Source organism: Gopherus evgoodei, chromosome 2 (assembly GCF_007399415.2).
Source record: "Gopherus evgoodei ecotype Sinaloan lineage chromosome 2, rGopEvg1_v1.p, whole genome shotgun sequence".
NCBI classification, from domain to species: domain Eukaryota; kingdom Metazoa; phylum Chordata; order Testudines; family Testudinidae; genus Gopherus; species Gopherus evgoodei.
This window is the reverse complement of record NC_044323.1, coordinates 33,201,788-33,227,465: the sequence shown is the minus strand read 5'-3', so window position 1 is coordinate 33,227,465 and position 25,678 is coordinate 33,201,788. Positions and strand designations below refer to the sequence as shown.

The 25,678-nt window shown below is 45.3% G+C and overlaps 1 protein-coding gene across 11 annotated transcripts in view; it reads right to left on the bottom strand.

Annotated features, from left to right (window-relative positions):
• ABI1 (abl interactor 1) overlaps positions 1-25,678 on the bottom strand; it is a 121,416-nt gene that overhangs the window by 16,058 nt on the left and 79,680 nt on the right. For 4 of the 11 annotated variants that reach the window (XM_030550310.1, XM_030550313.1, XM_030550318.1 and 1 more), the window contains 5 exons: positions 9,489-9,503; positions 8,650-8,750; positions 5,063-5,203; positions 2,002-2,102; positions 820-900 (listed from right to left, as the gene is read on the bottom strand). In XM_030550310.1, the coding sequence (XP_030406170.1) occupies positions 820-900; positions 2,002-2,102; positions 5,063-5,203; positions 8,650-8,750; positions 9,489-9,503 (439 nt within the window). The remainder of the gene's footprint in view (positions 1-819; positions 901-2,001; positions 2,103-5,062; positions 5,204-8,649; positions 8,751-9,488; positions 9,504-25,678) is intronic. The other 7 variants (XM_030550312.1, XM_030550315.1, XM_030550319.1 and 4 more) reach the window with 3 other exon arrangements.

The window sequence follows — 25,678 nt, the reverse complement described above, 5'->3', positions numbered from 1 at the left end:
TGTGGTAAGACAAGGAATTCTGACAATTGTCCTTGGCTGGAATGGTGAACTAAAAGTTCTCTAAGGTAATGCTCTCAAAACCCCTCACTAACAGATATGCATGGCATTCGCTGCGCAGCTTGAAAAGACAAACTGACAGGGCCTTTAATAATGACTTTAATGCTTGTGAATCCAAGGTGCTTCAAAATGCGAAAGAGCAATGACAACGGATTTCCTTCACCATCCCACCCAAATCTACCAGGAAGCAAAATCACTTGTATCTTCTCATTGCACATGCAGGAGAACTCCTGAAGTCTCCTAGTTTTGTATCTCCATGAAGGATCACAGAATTGTACCCAAGCCACTAAGCCAGACACTTCTGCTTTTCCTTTTACATTTTCCTTCATAATCAGTTCAGAAGAAAAATCGCTGTATGCACTATCTCCACTTTACCCACTACTGTTTTAAAACCACAGTGTACTTTATTGGTGAACTTCTTGTTCTCCCCCCACCCTCACCACAAGAACGCATGAACAAGGACTACACGCAATCTGAACTCACATTGTTAATTGGATTTTAGCTTTAGTGGGAATATTAGGATTCAAAGCAACTAATATAGTTTTCCCATATTTTATTTATTTACCTTCAGAGACTTTCACCACAGGAAATTAGTTGGGATTAGATTTGTTAAAAACAACACACAAACTAACATTGATGATTATACCAGCTCACATACACCCCATTACAAAAGGCAAACTGCTTCTATAAATCCATTAGGAGGAGTTTATTATTGATTATGTCAAATAACTGCAATCACGCCAGTGCTGACACAAGTCTCACCTATCGTACTGCCCATTGGGAGAGGTGGTGGCAGTGGTGGTGCTGGCGGGACTCCAGGAGGAGGAGGAACAGAAATTTGTGCTAATAAAATAGTTCATATTGCCAGTTAGGCTAATGGCAAAAGAGCTACATTTTTAAAAAAACAACAGGAACGTAGAGACTTTAGAGTACAAGAAACTGTTCAACATTATACACACAGGCCCCGATCCTGCAAAGGGTTCTACAATTGCACACCTCTTCTCCTGCAAGGAGTACCTATCAATTTTACTAGGGTGCTTTGTAAGATCCATGTATGCTGATCCCTATGCAGGCCAAGAACACAGAGTGGGCCTCAAGACTTAGTAAGAAGTGAACATTTGTAAACAAAGGAACAAGATACAACAGCAAAGTTCCACCTCAGAGTAGAAATCTGGACTTGTGAATACCACCACTCTAGTTTATGAGACTAACTTGGATGGTCAGTGTTTTGTCCAAAATAGCTTACCATGCCTATGTGACACACATTCACTAGGTCAGTGGTCATGTCTTCCTTTACTGTCTTACCTCTTGACTGTAACAGCCAACTACAGCCCCTTCACATCGCTAAAAGAGTTCAACTCAAATGGTGGAGGCGTGTGCTTTCGATGCTGTGCGATAAGCTTTAAATGATTTTCACACTACGATTCACTTTGGTTTTAAATCACACTGGTGGATGTTGTTGAATTTCACTATTGATGGTGTTTGTTTATTCCTAGGCTTTTTTTCGATCTCCTTTAGTGATTTAATTGAAGGAAGAAGTTTGTTTAAAATTGTAAATAAAAATGTTCTAAATGGTAAGTGATAAAAATCACTAGATTATTTCAAAAAACAATTCTGATCATATGCATACAGAATGGTTGTTTCTTCTTCTCAGGACATCTAGAAATGTCTACTCGTCAACATGAGTTTGAAAGCATGGATTCCACCTGCTCCTTATATCTTAAAAAGAAAAGACACTCCTGATTTTTTTTTTAAATCATGTTACAATGTAATGAAAAAAAATAGCAGCTGACCCTCTTTTTGGCATTGTTTGTTTTGGGAGCAATTCTCTTCCAACCTCTTCAAAAGGGAAGGGATGAGAACTTCAAGGCTCCCTTGACATATATGAGAAAACGTCTGAATGAGCCACATTGCAGTATTAGGTATAAAAAGAATCTCAAATACCTGGCCCAACAGTTGGTGGTGAAGGTGTAGGCACGGCAATGGGAATGCCAATACTGCTGCTTCCACTGTTCTCTCGACTGCCACTTCCTCCACTACTACCACTAAAGGGGAGAAGACATGTCAGCACTGCTTTCCATACAGCCTCTGAAACCTTCATATCACTTATCTGAACAGCGACCAAATAAATTAGCTCAATTACATAAAAGTGAGAAAAAAACCTGTAGACTGACTGTTCCTGAAACCCCTCTTACTTACCACCCTCAGATCATTAAATCAAAGTATTAAAACTCTAGTAGATACAGGTATCATTAGCTAAGCTGTTAGCCACTTTTTATACATCCATGGCTTTTTATTATTTATATCTACAAATGTAAGCAACTATATGAGATCTAACAGCTGTCAATCCAATGTGAATACTGTAATGGTTCCAGGCACCTTAAATTAAATACAGTGACTCCTCACTTTATGGTGTACTTATGTTCCTGAAAAATGCGACTAAGCGAAACGATGTTAAGCAAATCCAATTGCTCCATAAGAACTAAGGTAAAGGAATTTTTTTCCAATCTATATTTTATAGACACAGTATAAGTTTTAAACAAACATTTTAATACTGTACACAGCAATGATGATTGTGAAGCTTGATTGAGGTGGGGAAGTCAGAGGGTGGGATATTTCCCAGGGAATGCCTTACTGCTAAATGATGAACTAGCACTCAGCTGAGCCCTCAAGGGTTAACACATTGTTAATGTAGCCTCACACTTTACAAGGCAGCACAAATGGAGGGAGGGGAGACAGCATGGCAGACAGAGACAAACACACATCCTGTGTGTAGGCGGGGGGGGGAGGAGGGAGAGAGAGAGAGAGAGATGTGCATTGCCCCTTTAAGTATGCCGACACCACACTCTAAGTACATTGCCTTTAAAGAGATCAGGAAGTTGAGACAGCAACTGCGGCCAGCTTTCTCGGTCCTGAGCCCTGTTATGTCTCCTCCATGCTCAATATAGAGAAGGGATACCCAGGGGGCAGATACCCTGACATTAGCCTCCTTCTTCCCTTCTCCCCTCCACAGCAAGCAGGAGGCTCTGGGGAACAGCTCCAAGGCAGAGGGCAGGAGCAGCACATGGCAGTGGGGGGGGGGGAAGGGACAGCTGAACTGCTGGCAATTGTTAGCCTGTTGGGCGGCTGCTGCACAGGGAACTTAGGGAAGCGGGGAGCTCATGGGGGACTGCCAGTACACCCTGATTCCAAGCCCCCACCGGCTAGCTGCAACGACTCGCAGTGAACAAAGCAGGCGGCTGCCAAACAACATTATAAGGGAGCACTGCGCAACTTTAAACGAGCATGTTCCCTAATTGATGAGCAATGTAACAACATAACCAGGACGACTTCAAGTGAGGAATTACTGTAACGATAAATTGGGTGTGAAAAGGGTTCATGCATAAACTATTTGTAATTCCAGTGATGTGTGCTGTATACGCTGAAGAAGTCTCCTTTTGCTAAATGAATACTTGTGTTCAAGGTTATTTTGAATCATTAACAATTCTACTGCAACTAGCCCAGCCACTGAGAGAGAATGCGATTTATGAAGAAGCCACACAGTAATTTTGATGACCTACAAGATGTTTGCATGAAAAAATTACTACATATTTTTCAACCCAATGGAAACTAGGGGACAAATTAAACAAACATGCCTTTAGCCAAGACTTGTATTTACAAAGTTTCAGAGAATTAAACAGCTGTGGTGTAACTAAAAAGCCATTTCTACATATCTATCCTAATAAAAATATAGCATCACTCAGTGTGCTTTATTTACCATTTCTGTGCAACCATATATAAACTGCTAGCAAGGAGTCGGGCACATTCAAAAAATAGCTTAAGACAATAACTTTACTATAAAGAAAGAAAATCAGTGATCTGAACTGGGAGCCAAGATAATTCCTTCAATATTAGTGTTCTATATGCTGAAGACTCTAACTGCAGTCTACAAAGAAGATCTTGTCAGACAAAAAAAGGGGAGATTTTATGGCTGCCAATTAAACAGATTGCATCCTGGTTTATAAAATACCTTAATCTGACAGTATTGTTCAACGGACAGCAAGCTGCTCAAAGATGAAGTTAACATGTTTTCCCAAAATTCATAAGGACTCCTTGAACCCCAGAACTGTCATTATGCTATTAAACATTTAAACATCAGATTGTTTCAATGACTCGCACCAATCACATCATATCTATCCTTGGGACAATAAACTAGTGTCTAAATCCTGTCTGTATTCAGGTACCCATTGTCAATTTATTTCTTGCAGTTTGACCAGAGATTGTATTGAAGCCTCAATAAACAGATTTAAAGGGCAAGTAGTCAATAGGTATAGAGACAGCACTACTCTCTCATCCCAAAAGATGATCTCCCCAGAGAAAGTACTGTTCTGCCAACATGCCTCAGTATATGGAAGCTGACTGGCACTGCTGAACTGGTTCTGTGGATAAATTTTAGCTTCCAATACTGTCAATCTACCATGTCACAAGCAGAATTTTTCTCTGAACAATAAAAGCAAACCACACTTCTGACAAGCCAACTTCACTAAAGTATTTTCTAATCAGGAACGGCTTCCCTACACAATTAGCAGCAGCGAAAGCACTTACCTGTACATCTATCCCGGCCTAAAGTCTGAAATAAGTTATATAGTCTGACAGATATTCCATCTCCCTATTCACTCCTGTAATTTCTGAAATTTTGCCTACTCTGATGAGGCAAAAAACAATAGAAGAGAATAAGTTGTGCATTCAAAGCCGTGTGTGAGTACGTATTTATAAAAACAAACAAACAAAGCTTCTGTGGAATTAAATTTGAAAAACTGATACAGATGCTACTAAAGTTAACAGATCTAGAAGTACCAAATCCAGACAGCACCATGTATAAAGAAGAATGTAAGGTATTTAAACTACATCTGTCTTCTTCATCTACCTTAAAAGCAGCCAGACAAAGCTTTCCTGAAATGCTGGTGAGTGAGTGTCAGCATGCTGGTCAAGACGCAATTATAGAATTAGAAGCAATGTACTCTACCTGTGTGTTCTTGGTCTCTGGTTTAAGGACGCTGTTCTTCCTGGACTGTGTTGGCTTCCAAGTCTGGCAGGACTGGTCATGTAATCATTAGGAACAGTTGGAGGTTTAACTGGTTCCAAGGTTTTGTAAGGAGTATTTCGTCTAGTCAAATGAAAGTGGGTTGGAGGAGAGAAAAAGCTTTAAAGTAATGAAACCATTTGTTTTCCTAAACCTTCACTTAAGATCACTGCACTGTGACCCAACATTACTATATAGAAACAATCTCTGAAAGTGGCAAATTAAATAGGTGTTTCATTCTCAACATGTTAAAGGTACTAATTTTAGTCACCTTCCAGGACAAATTATATTTTAAAAGGTTAAAGGGAAATTTCAGTGTCTAGGTAATATATGAAATAAAACCTACTGAAAAAAAATATTTTGAAAATGCTTTCATACAGTTAAGGCCAAGCTGTATGTTTTTTTAAGCTAAAAGCTAATTTAAAAACAAAAACATTAAACACATGGCCACAAAACTCTGTTCAGATTACAAACAATTGTATGCACATGCTATGCAATGCACACTTATCTATTACAGTAGTGCTCTTGAACAGCAGGTAAGATAATGTTTACATAGAACATTTTGAGCGAGGTACAAATGTCCTAAAAATTACTTTTTGCTAAAGGTATTCACATTCTCACACCAGGACCATGTTTGGAGTCCCTGTTCCCTTTTCTGAGGGAGCTCACAGATGGGGAGGAAATGGGAGACTATAAACATCTTTAATCATTTGTGCTGCTACCTGTAAGATTACCACTTAAACATACATTATATTAAATCAATGACTCGGCAATATAGCAGAACCTTACTAATTATTAGGAGACCTATTGCAAGGTTCTGAATTTGGTGAGGTAGTAGGTAAGCAAGACACAAAAAAGCAAGGCAAATGCATCACAAAAAATGATATAGTCAGTAATCTGCTGTAGTTAAGTTTTAATTAAGTTACTTTATATTATCCTAGTGAATATATTGTATTACACTTAGAATTCTTACAAAAATGTCTCAGGAGCACTAAACCTCACTATTACTAAAACCATTCCTGATAAACAATAGCCCAGTTGTTTGTATGAATTTTGGGATTTGTGAATCAGTGAGTTTCTATCATACACAGAACTAGAGAAAGTTTTAAAATATGAGCTGCCTTTGGGCTTTTGTTGTGCCAGAAAGATCAATCATCAGAAAATGAAAGAAGTGTGTGCATCTTAATCTCTTATAACTAGAACACAAATGTGATTGAAACTGCAAAGTAAAAAGGACTTCACTGAAGTTTTACACAGGCTTCCAATAGGAATAACCTCACAATTTAAAGAAAATAGGATGTTAACAATGGGTATTGCACTTCTGGACAAAATGTGGGGGAGGAAATGGAGTAGCCCACGTTTCTATAGCTTTGTTTATTAGGACTCTCTTATTTAATCTGCATATATAATTCCCTCTGCTCCAGTTCCTGGGAGCTGACTTGGCTAATGGACAGAATCCAATTAAGCAAGTAGTCTTTCCACTGCTCTCAAGGCTCTGAACATTTTCTCTCAGTAGTTCCTTTCAGAGAGCTCAGTCATTCCTTTTTCTCTCAATGTGGTGTTAATACCCACCACCTTCAGGTGGAACTGCAAAGGATCTCAAGCTCTCCTGCTATTGTACATTCTAATTTAGGGCTCCTAAGCAAGCAGTGGCTGTCCATTTCCCATCCCACCCTTGCTTCACTTTTTCCTGTGAGGCTTTTTCTACTTGGTCCACCTTCTTCTAGGCTTTTCCTACTCTGCCTTGGAGAAGCTGTTTCCTAGACCTCCTGCTCCCTCCAGGTCTCTGTTATACTGAGCTCAAGCTCCTTCTTATAGATCCCTCCCACAATCACCTGGTTCCTTCTTTGTTACCTGATCTTTGGACTCTCCTCTTCCCCCCATCCCAACTACATTTCCCAGAATTCCTCTGCCTTAAAAAGGACAAGCCCCAGCAACTGGCCAGGTGGCAGTGCCTACTTTTAAGTGTGCTGCTAACATGCTCTGTTACACTCCTAAAACTGCATATTTTGTGTTGTGTTGGTTTTAAATTTCTATCAACAGTTTTCAAATGGAAAGAAAGAGGAGCAATCTTTGTGGTTTCTGGCAATATTTTTGCATGCTTGAGGTAAAGTAGCAGAAAATATTCTAGATGCATGCTCTTTGATGCCAAAAGATAAAAGACAGCACACAACACTCAAAAAGAGAGGTAGATGTAAAAGATGTAATCCTTGCTGTGTATTTTGGTTGTTCCCCCAGCCAATCATCTCTTCCCCTCAGTATCCAGGATTCCCCCCCTGATCTCTATCCACTGTTTCATGAAGGATCCCAGCACACTTCACTTCACCCACAGCTGAAACACAGCACACACTCTGGTGGGATGGTATCAATCAAGCAGGTAATTGGAGCCTATGCAATATTAATCAACACTGGATCAAGATTCTCATTTCCATAACCCACTCCAAGCAAACAAACCAATCCTAGAGAGTTTGTTTTTTTTAAACTGAACACAGTACATTATTAAATTTTGATATATAAACAGTGACAGTGCAGCACTGAAGTGTTGCCTCAGGATTAAAGTCTTCAGCGCTTCCAGAGCCCTGCAATACTCTTTAAAAGAGGGCTGTAGTTCCCCCCACTTTTCTTCCGTGGCTCTCTTAATTCCCACTGTGAGCTGCCTTGTAACAATCCCACCATTACTCAGCTCCCCAACCTGGAAAACTAACTCATTCGTAGCTACTGAATCTGTGCCAGCCCACCAGTGCTCACGTTTCAGCTACCGTACCCTACATGTTAAAGGCAAAGATCAGGTGACAGTGAACAGCAACATCCATAGACAGAAGTTTCTGTTTAAGATCTCAACCAAAAGGCCTCACACAATAGTCCAAACAGAATCACACTCTATATGCTCAGTGTTTTCAAGTACCACCATTTCAATCCATTTCATAATAATCTGTTGATGTACGGGGGTCAAACAGCAGTGAAACAGAAGCTGAAGTAGAAAGTGGTTGTGTTGGGGGTGCAGTTCCCTCAATTAAGCATTAAAATTTTCACTCAAATGAGCAAACAAATGAGAGTTAGTGTTGCCAGTACATCCTTAACTTCTCTCCACACACACTTTCCTTAAATATTGCACAAAGCATGGAATGCATTTTCACAACTCTCCTCTGACAAGGAATCAGGAGTGAGTTAGCAACAAAATAAGATTAACACTGAAATTTTTGCTTTGTTTAAACGAGAACCTTAATCAAAATTCATTTGTATTAAATATGCAATAATATTTCTGCCTGATTACTATCAGAAATGAAAACAAACCTTGGCCACTTCAATCTGTAATATAAAAATACTGCCATGAAAAGATATTCTCTCAAAGGGGCTTCATTTAAAAAAAATCAGAACATTTCAAGTGTTTTGTATGGAAAGGTAATATGTCTAACTCACTAGAGCCCAGAGGGTACTCAGAGCCTTCACATACTCACTTATCCAGGCAATACTGATATCTGCACAATTAGAATTCTCTCACAGAGGCTGGATGAAAGTCTCACTCTTACCCCAGAGTTCCCCGGCCTGACATAGGAGGACTTGGTGGTTTTTGTGTAGGTGGATTTGTCCTTGACAAGGTGCCAGTTCTTGCAGGCTGGTTATTTCCATGCTGAAATGAGGGGAAACATGATTTTATTTTTATACTCAAATGCCTCTACTATTGGGAGTTATTTTTTAATGTAAGAATAGGAAGTGAGGATTCCCAGACAGCTATTGAACAGCTGGTTTTATCTACACACTAGAGAAGACAACAGGAAAAGGAAACAAACCCTAAACGTAAGTTTCATATTGTTTTTAACTGTCATTTTACAGCTGAAGTACATCTGAAAATTAAGCAGATGACAAGTTTATGCAAAAGTCTTCCCCTTTTCCCTCTTTAAATTAACTATTGCATTCAATTTCGTATGTCAGTTCCACTGAATATTTTAAATAAGAAATTAAAGCTGACTCTACAAAACTGTCAGTCTTCATTTGAAAGTTCTCACTCAATTCAGCTCAGCTATTTGACTAGCACAGTCAAGTATATTGTCTGGGAAACCTCCTGTAAAAAAAAAAAAAGTAAGTCAATAGGATCAAGGCATCTACCAAATCAGAGCAAAGCGCTACATGTGTTAGAGAAATTAATATATCTATGTATAAATGCAAATGTCAATATATCACTGATATATTAACACATCCAGGCTAAATGTTGCAAATCTGCACTGAAGTACAGCTTATTTAACCTAAATAACCTATGAAAAGCAGAGAGAAGTATAGGAGAGTACTAGCTTTCAGTTTTAATGGCTCTGCAGCCTCAACTATCAATACAATGAGGCACTGTGGGTCAAATGAGAAATATTCTTCTTACCTTGGCTTTTAGCCACTTAACGTTGGCAAAAAAAAGGGGAAAGCAGAAATTAATAGCAGATCTATCACAACTGATAGGACAACTTTAAAAAACAAAACAAAAAACAGTAATTCATTTCCCTAACAACAACTTACATTACAACCCAGGTATGCTGTTAAAAATCTCATAAGCAGTCACAGGACAAACATCACAATTAATAGGCATCTCCAAATGAAACACTTAAGAAACTTACATTTGTTATCCTCGTGGCCAGCAAAAGGGACACATGCCTCCTGCCAGCCTTAAATTTCTAACACCAGTTAAAAATGTTTGGTTGACACTAATCCAAGACCAAGAACATTGCATAGTTATAAAATATCAAAACCATACACTCCCTATACAATCTCTATCACGTTAGAGAATGTATTAAACCATCAGTACTTTGGGAATAGAACCCAGAATGGAGAAGTCCTACCTTCTGCACTGAACACCAAAGAATGAAGGGAATTCTCAGACTGGATATGCAGCAGAGCCTTTCATCCCTCTAGGTTGCTGCTTGAAATTCACCTCAGGTCAGTAATGCAGCAGTGCCAGGTCTTATGATTTTATTGCCAGCATCAAAATAATTAGTATTTTTCTTGAAGTCAGATCTCCGTTTTCATTTTTAAAAAAGTAGTACGTTTCTAGCCCTCATGGTTGCAAAGGAAAGCATAAAAATGTGACTTCAGGTTATCCTAAAGCCTTAAAAAAAAAAAAAATCAGAAAACAAAACACAAAATGTATTTTTTTTAAAGTAATGATTGGGGGGGCATCCTTGGCCAATTGGGGGCATCAGTTTATACATCTCTCATTCAATATCGAAATGTCGAGTGGGGCTAAGCCATGAAGGACCTTGAAAATGAAGACAAGCGTATTATGTTTGATAGGATACAGAAAGGGAAGCCAATGGAGGATTTAAACAGAAACTAAAATGGTCAAAGTGGCGGGCAAGGAGAACAATCTTTCCAGCAGCATTCTGAATAGATACGAGCATGACAAAGTTACATTTATCAAGGCCAGAGAAAAGGATGTTGCAGTAATCGACATATGAGATGATGAGAACCTGGGCATGAGACTTAGCAGAGAGGATGAATAGGAAAGGCCACATCTTAAAAGATATGATACAGAGAGAATGGGCATAGCCTGGACATGAGGACATGGAAAGAGGTCTGAGTCAAAAATGATGCCCAGGTTACAGGCCCGAATGTTACATAGGATGGTGGAGTTGGCAAAAGCAATAAAGAAATGAAGTGGAGGGAAATTAAGAGCTCTGTCTTGCCTATGCTGAACTTGAGCTGACAGATGGACTTTCACAAGATCTCAGACACAGGCCAAAATTAGTTTGGATGGAAGGAGACAGGTAGCTCTATGAGTCAGGACAGAGATGTTAGTTGAATTTGTGTTTGGGGATAATATTACCCATAGATAAAGTATAAAGGGAGAAGAGAATCGGAGAGCCATGTAGAACCCTCACAGAAAGTCAAAGGGGAATCCTCTGAAGATTGTGCTGAAGGAGAAATTAGAGTTGTAAGAGAACCAAGTGAGGCCAGAGTCCTGGAAGCTAAGTAATTAGGCATGTAGTGTGTTCTGTGCCATGGGGTGGGTGTTTCCAGGTTAGGACTATTACCTCAACTCGCCACAAGCAGCTTTAGAAGAAATTTCGTTAAGAGGTTTTTTTGCATGTCTGTCAGCCAGTCCCCAGATTCTAGTTTAAACATGGGATACAAGAATGATCACAGAACAAGGCCATTGCTAAGGAACTCAGCCCACTGGAGGCTTCAATGTGGGTTTTACTGTTGCGGTCTAATGATCAAGGAAATGAGTTGGGCCTTTCATTGGCACTATGCCTTAAACCCCACCCTTTGATATGTCAGTAACCAAGAGGGTGTGCTGACATTGTTATAGGGTGGCTGACCTCTTTAAAGGGATGATGGACCCAGCCTACCCAGGAAACAACTAGCTCACCGCCCTAGGGAGTGAGAAGCGGTCAGGTCATGTGACTTGTGAATCATGTGGCTTAATTAGGCTTGTTAGGGAAAGATAAGGAGGCCTAGGGCAGAACAGAGCTTTTTTCTCATCAGGGAAAAGGAGGAAGACTCCAGGAAGGAGGCCCAGGGTAGTTACTGCTGAGCAAAAGAGCAGAGAGTAAGCCAAAGGAACCCAGGAGAGAGACTCTCAGCCAGAGGGCTTTATGAAGAGTGTCTGACTAAAAGAAAGAAGACCCTCAAGATGGAGGGACTAGGCCCAGATTGAGGCTGGGCTATAGACTCTGAGATTGCAATGTTTGGAGGTTTTGGACTGGTATACCCCAGAAACAGTGGACTTTCGTTAAATGGCTTAGCCAGAGGGCCAAGTCACTGGAGCAGCCAAACCAGGCTGTGGGGGCGTTTTCTGGAGCCCTGCCAAGAAAGAAACTAAGACAGGGTGCCACAGAGCCACTCCAGGCCACAAAGGGTGCTCAGAAGCTGGCTATCCCATTACAGTAAGCCAAGTCACTTGACAGCACCAGCATCTCAGAGGTAGTGGCCTAATAAGACAAATGTGCCTTTAATTCCAACCTAAGAAATGGTAATAGGGGAACATTAGTCATGATGAAGAGAATCAGGATGCCACTTTTCAAATTATAAACTGTACTTGAAAAATGGAAACTAGCGAACAGAGTACAAAGCTCCTATCATGCAGATAAATACATTTAGTGAAGTGGACAATGGCCAAAAAAAAAACAAAAAAACACACACAACCCACCACCTTGAGTACAAGAGACTTGGGAAGGAATCCTGGTCCCACTGAAATCAGTGGGAGTTTTACCAAATATTTCAATAGGGCTATGATTTCACCCTTGAATTCTACAATTCAATGTTAAGGAAGTCTCTTAATATAGTGCATTTGTCTGTACAAGAAGATTCCAACGTCCTCTATGCACACTGTTCACTGTACTTGCCATTACTCCAACAACTGAATTTAAAAATGTACCCTACCATACCTACAGGGTTACTGTAAGTAGTAGTTAAACTGATGGATTTAAACCCTGTAAAGGAAACTGCAGTCAGTCCAATCCAATAGGACTCAGTATTTTACCGCCTCCTTTAAAAAAAGCTTACAGATTAGCTAACTTTAGATGTTCCTTTCACCAATAATCAGTCAATTGCACTACAAAATCCAAGACTGTAGTTGAGTAGTCATCAAGAAACCATTTTTAGCCGTTTTCCTTATTACTCAAATGAGAATATCAGGGGCAGCCCTATGCCAAAACAGCAAAAGTATGGCCTGAGACACATTTTGGGGAACCCCTGCTGCAATTACATCTGTGACCAAAGAACCCATTTCTTCTGCAGACCTCTGAATCCTGCCTAAGTAGCATGCTGTACGCATGGATCCCCTCCCTACTTTTCTGGTGGAGCACCCAGATCAATTTTGGAGCATCACATGATATAGTATTGGTATTAACGAAGTCACAAGCAGCCAGGGGCTATCTTGGTAGGTGGGAACTGAGACATCATGAACTGGCGCTCACACATTGCTTCTCACTGGGCTCCTAAAAACTCAGGGATGAACCTAGAAAAAGATATGGCTAACAACCCAGAGGGTTCTCTTCCTGACTCCTACGTGTGAATGCATTCTGGAATTGGGGATTTTTAGTCCTAGTTCTGCCATTAATTTTTGGGGCTTTAAGCACAGTGTCTTAGTTTCCTTATGAGTAAAATGGAGGATAATACTTAGCTCTTGCCTCACAGGCTGTTCTGGGACCCAAAGAGACAGACAATGTCAGGTCAATATAGGCTCTAAAACAAATCTTCTACTAAAGTAAACATCAGCAGAAAGATTTAATATTTTATTATTTTAGTGTAACTTTATTTTTAGATTAGCAATATGCCATATATTGTTTGCAATCCAGTAGTTACAGATTCCTGTTAATGCCGTGTAACCAGAAAGTGAAATCTAAGCAGATGTAGACGATGAACAAAAGGGATAGTACTTTTGTTGTCCAAGTAAACAAAAATCCAGTTGGCTTTTTTAAATTTTCCTTTTTTATTACTCTAAGCTGCTATTAGCAGCACAAGAAAGAAAATTTGTTTTTGAATTATGTTCAACTTTTATGTCTCTGAAATGTTTGTAAAATATGTAAAATAAATGTTTGGCTTGAGATCCTCAGATGAAGGGTTTTCTATTAGGGGAAAACACGGTTACTCACCTTTGTAACTGTTGTTCTTCGAGATGTGTTGCTCACATCCATTCCAGTTAGGTGTGCGCGCCGCGCGTGCACGTTCGTCGGAAACTTTTTTACCCTAGCAACTCCAGTGGGCCGGCAGGTCGCCCCCTACAGTGGCGCCGCCATGGCGCTCTATATATACCCCTGCCGGCCCGCCCGCTCCTCAGTTCCTTCTTGCCGGCTACTCCGACAGTGGGGAAGGAGGGCGGGTGCGGAATGGATGTGAGCAACACATCTCGAAGAACAACAGTTACAAAGGTGAGTAACCGTGTTTTCTTCTTCGAGTGATTGCTCACATCCATTCCAGTTAGGTGACTCCCAAGCCATACCTAGGCGGTGGGGTCGGAGTGAGAAGTCGCGGCATGGAGCACTGCAGATCCGAAGGCCGCATCCTCTCTCGACTGCTGGACCAGGACATAGTGGGAAGCAAAGGTGTGGACCGATGACCAGGTCGCTGCCCGACAGATTTCCTGGATGGGCACACGGGCTAGGAAAGCCAGCGACGACGCCTGCGCCCTGGTAGAATGCGCAGTCACACGGCCCGTAGGGACATGGGCCAAGTCATAACAAGTCCTGATACAGGACGTAACCCAAGAGGATATCCTCTGGGAGGAGATAGGAAGACCTTTCATACGGTCTGCTACCGCCACGAAAAGTTGGGGGGATTTTCGGAAGGGCTTAGTCCTCTCTATGTAGAACGCGAGAGCCCTACGGACATCCAGCGAGTGGAGCTGCTGCTCCCTGCCTGAGGAGTGAGGTTTTGGGAAAAAAACCGGAAGGAAAATCTCTTGGTTGATATGAAAGGCTGAGACCACCTTGGGCAGAAAAGCAGGGTGTGGCCTCAGCTGCACCTTATCCTTGTGGAAGACCGTATATGGGGGGTCTACCACCAGAGCTCGGAGCTCCGACACCCGTCTAGCTGAGGTGATAGCCACTAGAAAGGCAGTTTTCCAAGAGAGGTAGAGCAGGGAGCAAGTAGCTAACGGCTCAAAGGGGGGTCCCATGAGCCGGGACAACACCAGGTTAAGATCCCAGGTTGGAGTAGGGGGACGGACGTTAGGGAATAAACGTTCCAGCCCTTTAAGGAATCTCGACACCGTCGGGTGAGAAAAAACGGAGCGACCGTCCGCACCCGGGTGAAAGGTGGAGATAGCTGCTAGGTGGACTCGCAACGACGATAAGGCCAGACCTTGCCCTTTGAGGGACAAAACGTAGTCTAAGATTTCGGAAACCGAAACCTCCATAGGGCGGAGATTTCTCTCTACGCACCAACAGGAGAAGCGCTTCCATTTCGCTGAATATGTGGCTCTTGTGGACGGTTTCCTGCTGCTCAAGAGCACCTCTCTCACAGGCGTAGAGCAGCGCAGCTCTGAACCAGTCAGCCACGCAGGAGCCACGCCGCTAGGTGCAGCGACTGCAGGTCTGGGTGACAGAGGGTCCCGTGGTCCTGGGTAATCAGGTCCGGATGAAGGGGCAGGGGAACTGGGTCGGCTATGGCCAAGTCCAGCAGCATGGTGTACCAGTGCTGCCTGGGCCACGCCGGGGCCACCATGATCACGAGAGCCCTGTCCCTGCGCACCTTCAGGAGGACCTTGTGGACCAGAGGGAACGGGGGAAATGCATAGTACAGGTGGGTCGACCACTGGATGAGGAAGGCATCTGCTATCGACCCCGGCTCCCTGCCCTGAAAGGAGCAGAACGCTTGGCACTTCCTGTTCCCCTTGGACGCGAAGAGGTCCACCCGGGGATAACCCCACCTCCGGAAAATGGAGAGAGCGACGTCCGGGCGAAGGGACCACTCGTGTGACAGGAAGGATCTGCTCAATCGATCTGCCAGAGTGTTCCGTACTCCAGGGAGGAAGGAAGCCCTGAGGTGAATGGAGTGGGCTATGCAAAAGTCCCAGAGACGTATCGCCTCGTGGCACAAGGAGGAGGACCTGGTGCCGCCCTGCTTGTTGATATAGTACATGGTCGTCGTGTTGTCCGTAAACACGGCGACACAACGACCCTGAAGCTGATGACAAAACGCTTGACAAGCAAGGCGGACCGCTCTCAACTCCCGTATGTTGATGTGGAGCCCCACCTTCTCCTGGGACCACAGGCCCTGTGTCCGCAGGGTCCCTAGGTGGGCCCCCCAGCCTAGATCTGAGGCATCCGTTGTCAGGGATACCGATGGCTGAGAGGGGTGAAAGGGAAGACCCGCACATAATACGGACTGGTCTAACCACCAGCCGAGAGAATCTAAGACCTTCTGGGGGATTGTGAGTAACATGTCTAAAGGCTGCCTTTGCGGCCTGTAACGACTGATAAGCCACAGCTGGAGAGGCCTCATGTGGAGCCGAGCGTAGCCGGTCACAAAAGTGCACGCCGCCATGTGGCCTAACAGGGTTAGACATGTCCTCACTGACGTCAATGGGGCTGACCGCAAACGTAGAACGATCGCCGCCATGGTCTGGAACCGTTGCAGAGGCAGCGAGGCCCTGCCCACAGTGGCGTCCAAGACGGCCCCGATAAATTCCACCTTCTGCGTGGGCCTCAGAGTGGACTTGTCTGTGTTTATCAAGAGGCCCAGACTTGCAAACATGGCGGTGATCATGCGGACATGGCTGTTGACCTGCTGTTCCGACGTGCCCCGAATCAACCAGTCGTCCAGATAAGGGAACACGTGGACACGGTTGCGCCGAAGATGCGCCACGACAACTGCCATGCATTTTGTAAACACCCTCGGGGCCGTGGACAGGCCGAATGGGAGGACTGCAAACTGATAATGAAGAGCCCCCACAACGAAGCGGAGAAAGCGTCTGTGGCACGGCCAAATGGCAATGTGGAAATACGCGTCCTGCATGTCGAGGGCGGCGTACCAGTCTCCCGGATCCAGGGATGGAATAATGGTCCCCAGGGATACCATGCGGAACTTCAACTTCACGAGGTATTTGTTGAGTTCTCGCAGGTCGAGGATAGGCCTGAGGCCCCCCTTGGCCTTGGGGATCAGAAAGTAGCGGGAATAAAACCCTTTGCCTTTCTCGTTTTCCGGAACCGCCTCTATGGCTCCTTTGCTGAGGAGCGTCTGCACCTCCTGCCGAAGGAATTGCTCGTGAGAGGGGTCCCTGAAGAGGGACGAGGAAGGAGGGCGGGAAGGAGGAAACGAAACAAACTGCAGGCGGTATCCCATCTGCACCATACTTAAGACCCAGCGGTCCGATGTTATTTGGGACCACGCCGGGAGGAAAAACGAAAGGCGGTTTGAAAACGGGGGGAAAGGATCCATAGGGGAAACTGTTACCGCGCCCTCGGGCGCACCTTCAAAATGAAGGCTTAGGACCAGGCGGGGGGGAGCCTTGGTTCTGCCCCCCTTGGTTCCCAGACTGCCTGCGCCTGCCGTTCCTGCCGCGGCGCCTGTAAAGGTCCTGCCGCTGGCGGAACTGGGAAAACGGCCTACGTTGTTGCTGTTGTTGCGACCTAAAGGGTCTACGCTGCGTCACGGGGGTATGCATCCCGAGGGACCGCATGATGACCCTGTTGTCTTTTAGACTCTTGAGTCTGGGGTCTGTCTTATCGGAAAACAGGCCCTGGCCTTCGAAAGGAAGGTCCTGTATAGTGTGCTGGAGCTCCGGCGGAAGGCCGGAAACCTGCAGCCAGGAGATGCGACGCATCGTAACTCCTGACGCGAGGGTACGGGCAGCCGAGTCCGCAGCGTCCAAGGAGGCTTGTAAGGCCGTGCGTGCGACCTTCTTGCCTTCGTCCAAGATGGCCGTAAACTCTTGGCGAGCATCCTGTGGCAGCAGCTCCTTAAATTTGTCCACTGCCACCCAGGAGTTAAAGGCGTATCTGCTCAGCAGGGCCTGCTGGTTAGAGACCCTGAGCTGCAGCGCCCCAGCCGAATACACCTTACGGCCAAGGAGGTCCATCCGCCTGGCCTCTCTGGACTTGGGGGCCGGAGCCTCCTGGCCGTGACGCTCCCTATCGTTCACCGATTGCACTACCAGTGAACCGGGAGTCGGGTGAACATGTAGATATTCATAGCCCCTAGAAGGGGCCATGTACTTTCTCTCGACTCCTTTCGCTGTCGGAGGGATGGAGGCCGGGGACTGCCAGATAGTATTGGCATTGGCCTGGATGGTCCGTATGAAGGGCAGGGCGACCCTGGTGGGAGCATCAGAAGAGAGGATGGTGACAATTGGGTCCTCTATCTCCGAGACCTCCTCTGCCTGCAGACTCAGGTTTTGAGCCAATCGCCTGAGGAGGTCCTGGTGCGCCCTGAGATCCAGCAGGGGGGGACTGTTGGAGGAGGTACCCGCCACCGCCTCATCCGGGGAGGAGGATGATGAGACCCCAGGCACGATAGTGTCCAACTGAGGGTCTTCCTCAGCCCTCGCCTCTGCCTCCGGAGCCACAGTGGAGTCCTGCTGTTTGGGCCCTTCGTCCCCTTCCGGGGAGGGAGGGGGGCGAGACAAGGAGGCTTCAGGGGCCCTACGCTCCGCAGTCGCCGGTCTAGCAGGGAGCTGTTGGGGGCCCTGGGCCTGATGGTATGCCCAGGGTGTCCAGAATCCCCACTGTTGTGGGCCTTGGTCTTGCAGCGGCGGATCACCGAACAGCGCCGCCTGCCGGTCGGTGCCCAGCGCATACCCGCTGTCCGTCTGGGAAGATACGGACGGCTGTCTCGAGGGCCATGGTGGGGCCGACCCTGGATGGTAAGGGTCTGCGCGGGCCGGCACGGAGGATCGTCTCGGTGCCGGGGACCGGTGCCGGGAGTCATATCTGTGCCGGGACCGGGATCGGGACCGGGATCTATCACGGTGCCGGGATCCTGATCGGTACCGGGTGCCGCTTCGGTACCGGGACCTGCCACCAGCTCGGTGCCGGGAGGTCGACCGGGACCTGCCACCAGCTCGGTGCCGGGAGGTCGATCGGGACCTACCACCAGCTCGGCGCCGGGAGGTCGACCGAGACCGGGACCTGCCACCAGCTCGGTGCCGGGAGGTCGACCGGTGCGGCGAGTAGCGTCGGGACCTGCTCCTGGAGTCGCGGTGCCGGTGTCGCCGACTGGAGCCTGACCGCGACCGTCTCGATGCCGACCGTTGCCGCGAGTGCGACCGGTACCGCTGAGGGGAGCGGTGCCGGGACTGCGAGCGGCGTCGGGATCTGGAGCGCCCAAGACGTCGGGACCTGGATGGCGAACGACTGTCTCTGGGCGGCGCCGACAGCATGGGCTTGCCTCTGGACACAACCCGCACCGGAGGTACCGGGGGTGGCAGCCGAGTGGGCTCAGTCAGGGCAATAAGGTCCCGAGCCGAGGCGAAGCTCTCCGGTGTGGACGGGACCACTATCTCAACCCCAGATCTCATGGGGGAGCTCGGCGGCACCGGACTCAACGGACCCGCCGGGCCCGGAGTCAACGGTGCTGACGGTGCCGGCGGCGCCGCGGCCGATGTCGAGGCCGGGCGCTCAAGCCGGGTCTGCCTGGCCGGAGTATCAGACTTCGACGGCCTTGGCTCTGATTCCGGTGCCGGAGAAGGTCGGTGCCGGGGAGTCTTCTCGGTGCCGGAGCGATCCGGTGCCGGTGCCGATACCACGGCCTGCGAAGCCGACGGGTCAAGTGCCGCCTCCATTAGGAGAGTTCGTAGCCTCTGATCCCTCTCCTTTTTTGTCCTCGGCTTAAAAGCCTTACAGATGCGGCACTTGTCAGATCTGTGCGATTCCCCGAGGCACTTCAGGCACGCTTCGTGGGGATCGCTGGTAGGCATGGGCTTCTTGCAGGCCGCACACTGTTTGAAGCCCGGCGAAACAGGCATGAGCCTGGCGCCGGGTGCCGGGAAGGGCTAAGGCCCCGGCAAAGAACTACTTAACAACTATTTAACTAAACTATCTACTTAACAAACTAATTAACAACTATATGGAACTAGAGATAACGATAGACAAGCGATAGAGATACTAGGAGAGCTAGGGACGTGGAGGACAGCTAAGCCGCGCTCCACAGTTCCAACGACCGACACGGCGGTAAGAAGGAACTGAGGAGCGGGCGGGCCGGCAGGGGTATATATAGAGCGCCATGGCGGCGCCACTCTAGGGGGCGACCTGCCGGCCCACTGGAGTTGCTAGGGTAAAAAAGTTTCCGACGAACGTGCACGCACACCTAACTGGAATGGATGTGAGCAATCACTCGAAGAAGAACATTATATTACGTTTATATTTTTTAAACATTTCAGTATCACTGAGTTCAAGGATTCAAAATCATGAGTCAGGCTCCAAAACTCAAGAGCTTGGCTTACCAAGCAATAGGTTTTTTTAAAATAGCATGGTGCATTGTTTTTGTTTTGTTGTTGTTTGGAAAGGGGGAGGTTAGTTAGCTTCTAGTTTGGTCTTTCAGGATTCATGCTTCCAAGGTTTTCTCTGCAACCATGAACTTTTTCCAGAAACTTACTTAACAAAAAATAAATCTAAAGATGAGATTCTCACTTTAAGAAAACCACCAAATTAACTTTAAGCACCAGCTATCATGAGCTTTATGATAAAGTTATCAGCATTGGCAACACTCATGGTTATTTTTAACCTCAGTGTCCTTTACCCTAGAGCAATATGTATTGTTTGATAGTGACCCTCTGAATGATAACATGGCAGCAATGCAATTGGCAAAAAGACATGAAGTGCTAGTGTCTGACACTAACCAATACCAGGAACAAGGAGAATTCAGAGTCTCAGGCTCAGAATCATTGGCTGCTTCTAGAAGTACCTATTTAAATCTTTTTAATAAGTCTACAAAAATAGTTAATGCCCAGCTGGATCCAACATAAAAGGCCTTTCCCTACAGTGGAGAGAAACAGCAGGTGCACAGAAATCTTTTCCTCATAGTCTTGTCTTTTGTTCTCTGTTTTATGTGGTAGGTATAAACATGAAGACTGTAAGTGACTAAGCTGGTACATGGCAAGCATTCACAGATGCTGAAAGTCAAACCCACTTCTCATATTTCAGTACTACAGGATTTGGAGCCTCCATCTCCAGTTTAAAATATTCTCCTCTCACTATCCCCTGCATCTTTCTTGGGTCCATGACTGATTAATCAATCTTCACCTTGTCACAAGTGCCTCATATCTAGGAGATTTTAAAATTCTTCCAAAGTCTCCACTTAGGTGCTCAGTCCTCCTGTAATTTTTAAAAAATAATTACTAGTTTTATACAATAAACTCAATTAATTGTAACTACTGGACAATTCATTTAGTGAGTGTTAAACACACTATCTACATTTAGCATAAGAAATCGTTTCCATTTCTGCTTTAACCTTCATTTTACAATCAAATGGACTGAGACACTCTGATAGCGCCAATTCTACCTGCCTTTCATTCTTCACACAGAATATTTTAAAATTCTAGCAGGGCTGTTAGACAGGCATAATTCTTTTCAGCAACATTCTTTTTTTAAGCCCTGGATTTTCTGTATGGATAACAGCATCTGACCTATTTTTTCCTTCACAAAACAAAAGCAAGAGAATGGAAGAATGGTTAAATTAGCTTGTGTCTAATTTTTTTAAGTTACTAAGTCTTCATACATTAAAGCAGCATTTCACATCATGATAGGTTCTGATTTACATGGGATTGAGGAGGGAATGACTTCAATTGTGTCCCCCTGCCTTCATCCCCAGAGGATGGTCGCTGAGTGACTATTCAGCATCTAACAGATTGTCAAAATCTGCTTGTGTGTACATTATTTCTTGCAGCCATTTACGCACAATGTTTGTTCAATGAAAAGGGAAGTGAGCCATGTTAAGTCTAATCACGAGTGCAACAGTTTAAATAAAAAACCACTGCCCACGTATGAGGCATCACAATCAAACTTATGGTATCCCTGGGCTCACTGTTCCCATCCCAGGAAAACTCCTACAACTGGAACAGAATACTTGGCACTGTCCCCTCCAAAGGGAGAGGTTTGAGCATTGTGGAGTAGAGATCTGGAGACAACCTGAAAAACTCTCAGACCCACAAGCCAATAAGAGTGTAATGAGGTAGATCCTGGACCATTTTAGGGGTGGCCTGTCCCTGTGTGCTAACTGTGGACTCTGGATCCCACACAGCACCCAGGTTCCTTAAGGATCTGGGCTGCCGCTGACTAACTCTCTACAATGGTAGTATAGCCTTTTGGTACATAGAAACTGTGGCAGGCAGTTTGTACTACTAGCATCATCATCAACTCCCACAGTGATTTTGCTAGCAGAAGGGAAATATACTATGGAGAACAGCTGCTGCCTATCTTCTCCCTCCCCCATCAGCAGAGCCTTAACCACACAACAGCTGCTGATCTCATGGGCTCAGAGGGAGGGAGAAATACACAGAGCAGAGCCCTTCCTCATGCCCCTCCAAACATGTTCCTGCTTTTGCTTCTCTCCTTCTGCATGATGATCCACGCCCTATTCCCAGGGTGAGACTCGAAATAAAGTGTGAGAAATTTTGTCCCATTAGGGAAGGGCATACAGGAACAAATGCTTTGGGAGAGAGTATTTGAGTAGTTCCAGTACCAGCTTTGTGTGTCTTTTTTTTTTTTAAATTGAATAAATGAGAATCAAAAACAAACAGTTCTGGTATTGCTCATTGCAATATACTTTTGAAATATTTTGAAAGGCATTTAATAATATTCTCACACAGACATTAGAAATCAGAACTGTACAGGATATGGTGCCACATTTATTCTGGTGGCCTCATGTTTTCCTTCCTGTTTCCTTACCATCTCCCCCATTTTGTTCCTACCTCCACCAAAACAAAATGAAGTCACACAAACAGTGATAACTTAGCCCTTATAAAGGATGTTGCGTTGTTTGAACATCAGTTAACACTTACACAAGTAACCTCATTCGTAAATATTATGCCCAATTTTATTGAGGAAAAAGACAACGTATGAACAGGGCAAAGTATAGAGCTGGTCAAGCTGTGGGTAAGATGGGATTAGAACTACAATTTCTGGTTTTGTCAGGAAATCATGCTACCTCCAAGGCCCTAGACAGTTTCCATCAATACTTTAACCGGGGTGAATTTGTGGTCAAGAGTACAGGGTTGGCAGCAGTCAAGTCTGATATCCTCTTTATCCATATATTGGGTATTGTAGCAAAGTAGTCACCTCGCTCCTGCCCAGAGGGGTTAAAAAGAGCCCCGGAGAGGGCTGTGGCTGGGGAAAGGATGATTGGGGAAGCAGACTCAGCTGGGGCCATGCCCCAATCAGGCCACAGTTGGCCCTATAAAAGAGGCTGCTAGAGGGAGATGGGCCTGGCTGCTGCGAGCTAAGCAAGGTACCTGGAGTGCAGCAGGACTGAGGGAAGGCAAGAGGAGCTGGGGAGCTTCAGCCTGGAAACCCCCCAGGCTGCAGGCCTTGATAAAGGCCGCAAAGGTACTGGGGTTGCAGAGCTGCAGCCCACGGGAGGCAAAGGCAGCAGGTCCAAATTCTCCATGCTGATGATGAATGGCTTGTACGCTGCAGTCAGCACCAGTGAGCCGGGGGGCTAGATAGTGACTGGCAGTAGCCATAGACTGAGGCGGGGTGGGGGATATAGAGTTGGGGGTTCCCCAGGGAGGGGAGACCCCAAGTTGTGGGGGTACTGCCAGGGGGCAGCACCCCTAGGCAAAGGGGCAGTGGCAAGTGGGGCATTGGCCTGCAGAGGGCACTCCGGAGGCTGGAAAAGCTAATTCCTCGAAAGACCAGCAGGAAGCACCGCAGCAGTGAGTCAGGCCCTGTCACAGGTATGCTGAAGAATTTGCAATGCAGCTTTCTCCACTCCTGCCACTAACTATGTTAGCCCTAATTTGACAGAACCACTCTGGTTAGGTTTGAGACATGACTCTGTGTTGGGAGCTCAGGCTTTTCTAGCTTTTAACAACAATGTCAAATATCAATGACCATTTGACTATGCTAACTCCTGCTGACTGGGAACTGATCTGAGGTTGTCAATTGAATTTCAGGTAGAAATCTGAAGTGGGACCCAGAAATGGAAAGCTTTTTGCACTGAGCCATCTATCCTCTTTATATCCAAGACTGAAGGCAGAACATTCAACCTCCTTTACAGCTACAATGAATAACAAAACATCCTAGGAGACAGTGTGACATACCAGTTAGGTGTCTATAATAGCAGTCTCTCTGGGTGAGATACATACAGCTACTGAAGTGGTTGGGTTGAGGTCTATGTTTATGTAGTGGAAGGCTATGGATGCAGTTTCCAATAGCAGGTGCATAAGGTTTACCTGGCAATTATGGTATTTGCATAATGAATCCATGTGGTAGAGACAAGGGCATCATCTTTTCACACACACAGCCATTGTCCCATCGCCTATAGCAGAATTGACAGCTTGGCAGTAGGCCAATCACACAGTGAAGAAACAAAAGTAAGATATAGTTAACATAGTATACTACAAATCAAGGCCACTACAATTCAGGTTTCTAGTGATGTCAGTTTTCCATATGAGGTTAATTAGTTGGCAGATCGCAAAAGCTACCATTGAAACTTGTATAAAATTGCAAAAAGCCTTTTAGAAAAAAGCCATTTGCCCAGTGAACAGAAGACTATCAGTACCAAAGGGCAGACTATTTTTTTCCTAACTGAAGTTGAACATTTTATAAAAATAGACATGCCAAAATAAAAAAAAGTGTACAAATTGGAGAAAACTGCTATTACTATGTAACAGCACTGGAGTCTAAATCAAACATCTAGCTTATGAGGCTCGAGGACACGCACCCCTCAATAACGCAGCAGCGGCTAACAGATTAGTCTATTTTATGGTCTTTTAGATAGATATCAGAGTGATAGACTAAACAGTGAACTGAGAGCTGGCATTGGAAACATGGATTCTGACACTTCTCCACTGACTCAAGCTACCTTCTCTCACATGCAAGGGGCCCTAAATGAAAAGTGACTAACTTCTATGCGGTCAAATGGATTCCTTTGTATGGTTGCTCTTTTATGTTCCAACACTGACTGTACGTTTCATCTGCTTTGCATCACTGTACCAATATAAAGCAGCCCTAAATCCAGTGGATCTGGCTCACAGGGTATGTCTACGCTGCAATTAGACACCCACAGCTGGACCATGCCAACTCCTGGGGCTCAGGTTCAGGGACTGTTTCACTGTGGTGCAGATGTTCAGACTCAGGTTGCAGCCCAAGCTCTGGGATCCTCCCACCTCACAGGATCCTACAACCCAGGTTCCAGCCCAACTCTGAACAACTACATAGCAATTAAACAGTTTGCAGGTTTTTAATGGCAGTGCAGACATCCCCTCAGAGGTTCTCTACTGTGCAGTGAGATCCCCAGGCACTACAGGGGCCCCTAACAGCTCCTATGCCCTGAGGCTGTTGACAGCTGTCACAGGTTAAAGCAGCCTTCTTCACTGTGCTTAGCTGCTACTAAGCAACCCCAGGATCACTGAAATGCCAAGGACACCTTGGCACCTCCTCATTTCCCTCCATCTGTGGTGATTACTTCTCTGCCACAGACAAGGATCTAGTCCTTAGAGCTGAGCACTACAGAAAGCCACTTCAAGATTGATGCAGCTGCTTTACTGACTGACTAGCACACATAAATCCTTATTTGGATACAAAGTCCTGAATAAAAGCTTTTTAAAGGTAAGTCAGGGGAAGACTGCAATTAACTGAATGTACTATCATGTCAGCTAAGGAAAAATAAAATCTGCTATTACCAGACAAGGAAAGATTCCCAGATGGCAAAAGGTACCATGTTGATTAGTCTTACCTAACTCTCCTGCGGCCACCTGTTGTACCCAAAAAGCTGAGTTTGGTCAAGACATTTATATATATGGAGGAAGATTTCCAAATGAACAAATGAAAAGTGAAGCGTCAACTCCCACTGATTTTTCAATGGGGCTAAGGGTGGGGTGCCCTTCGTGCCTTCAGAAAAAACCTCTCCCTAATGAAGTCTCCAGCCATTAAGTTTGCCCATGACCTAAATTTAATTTAAACAAACATGGGAGTG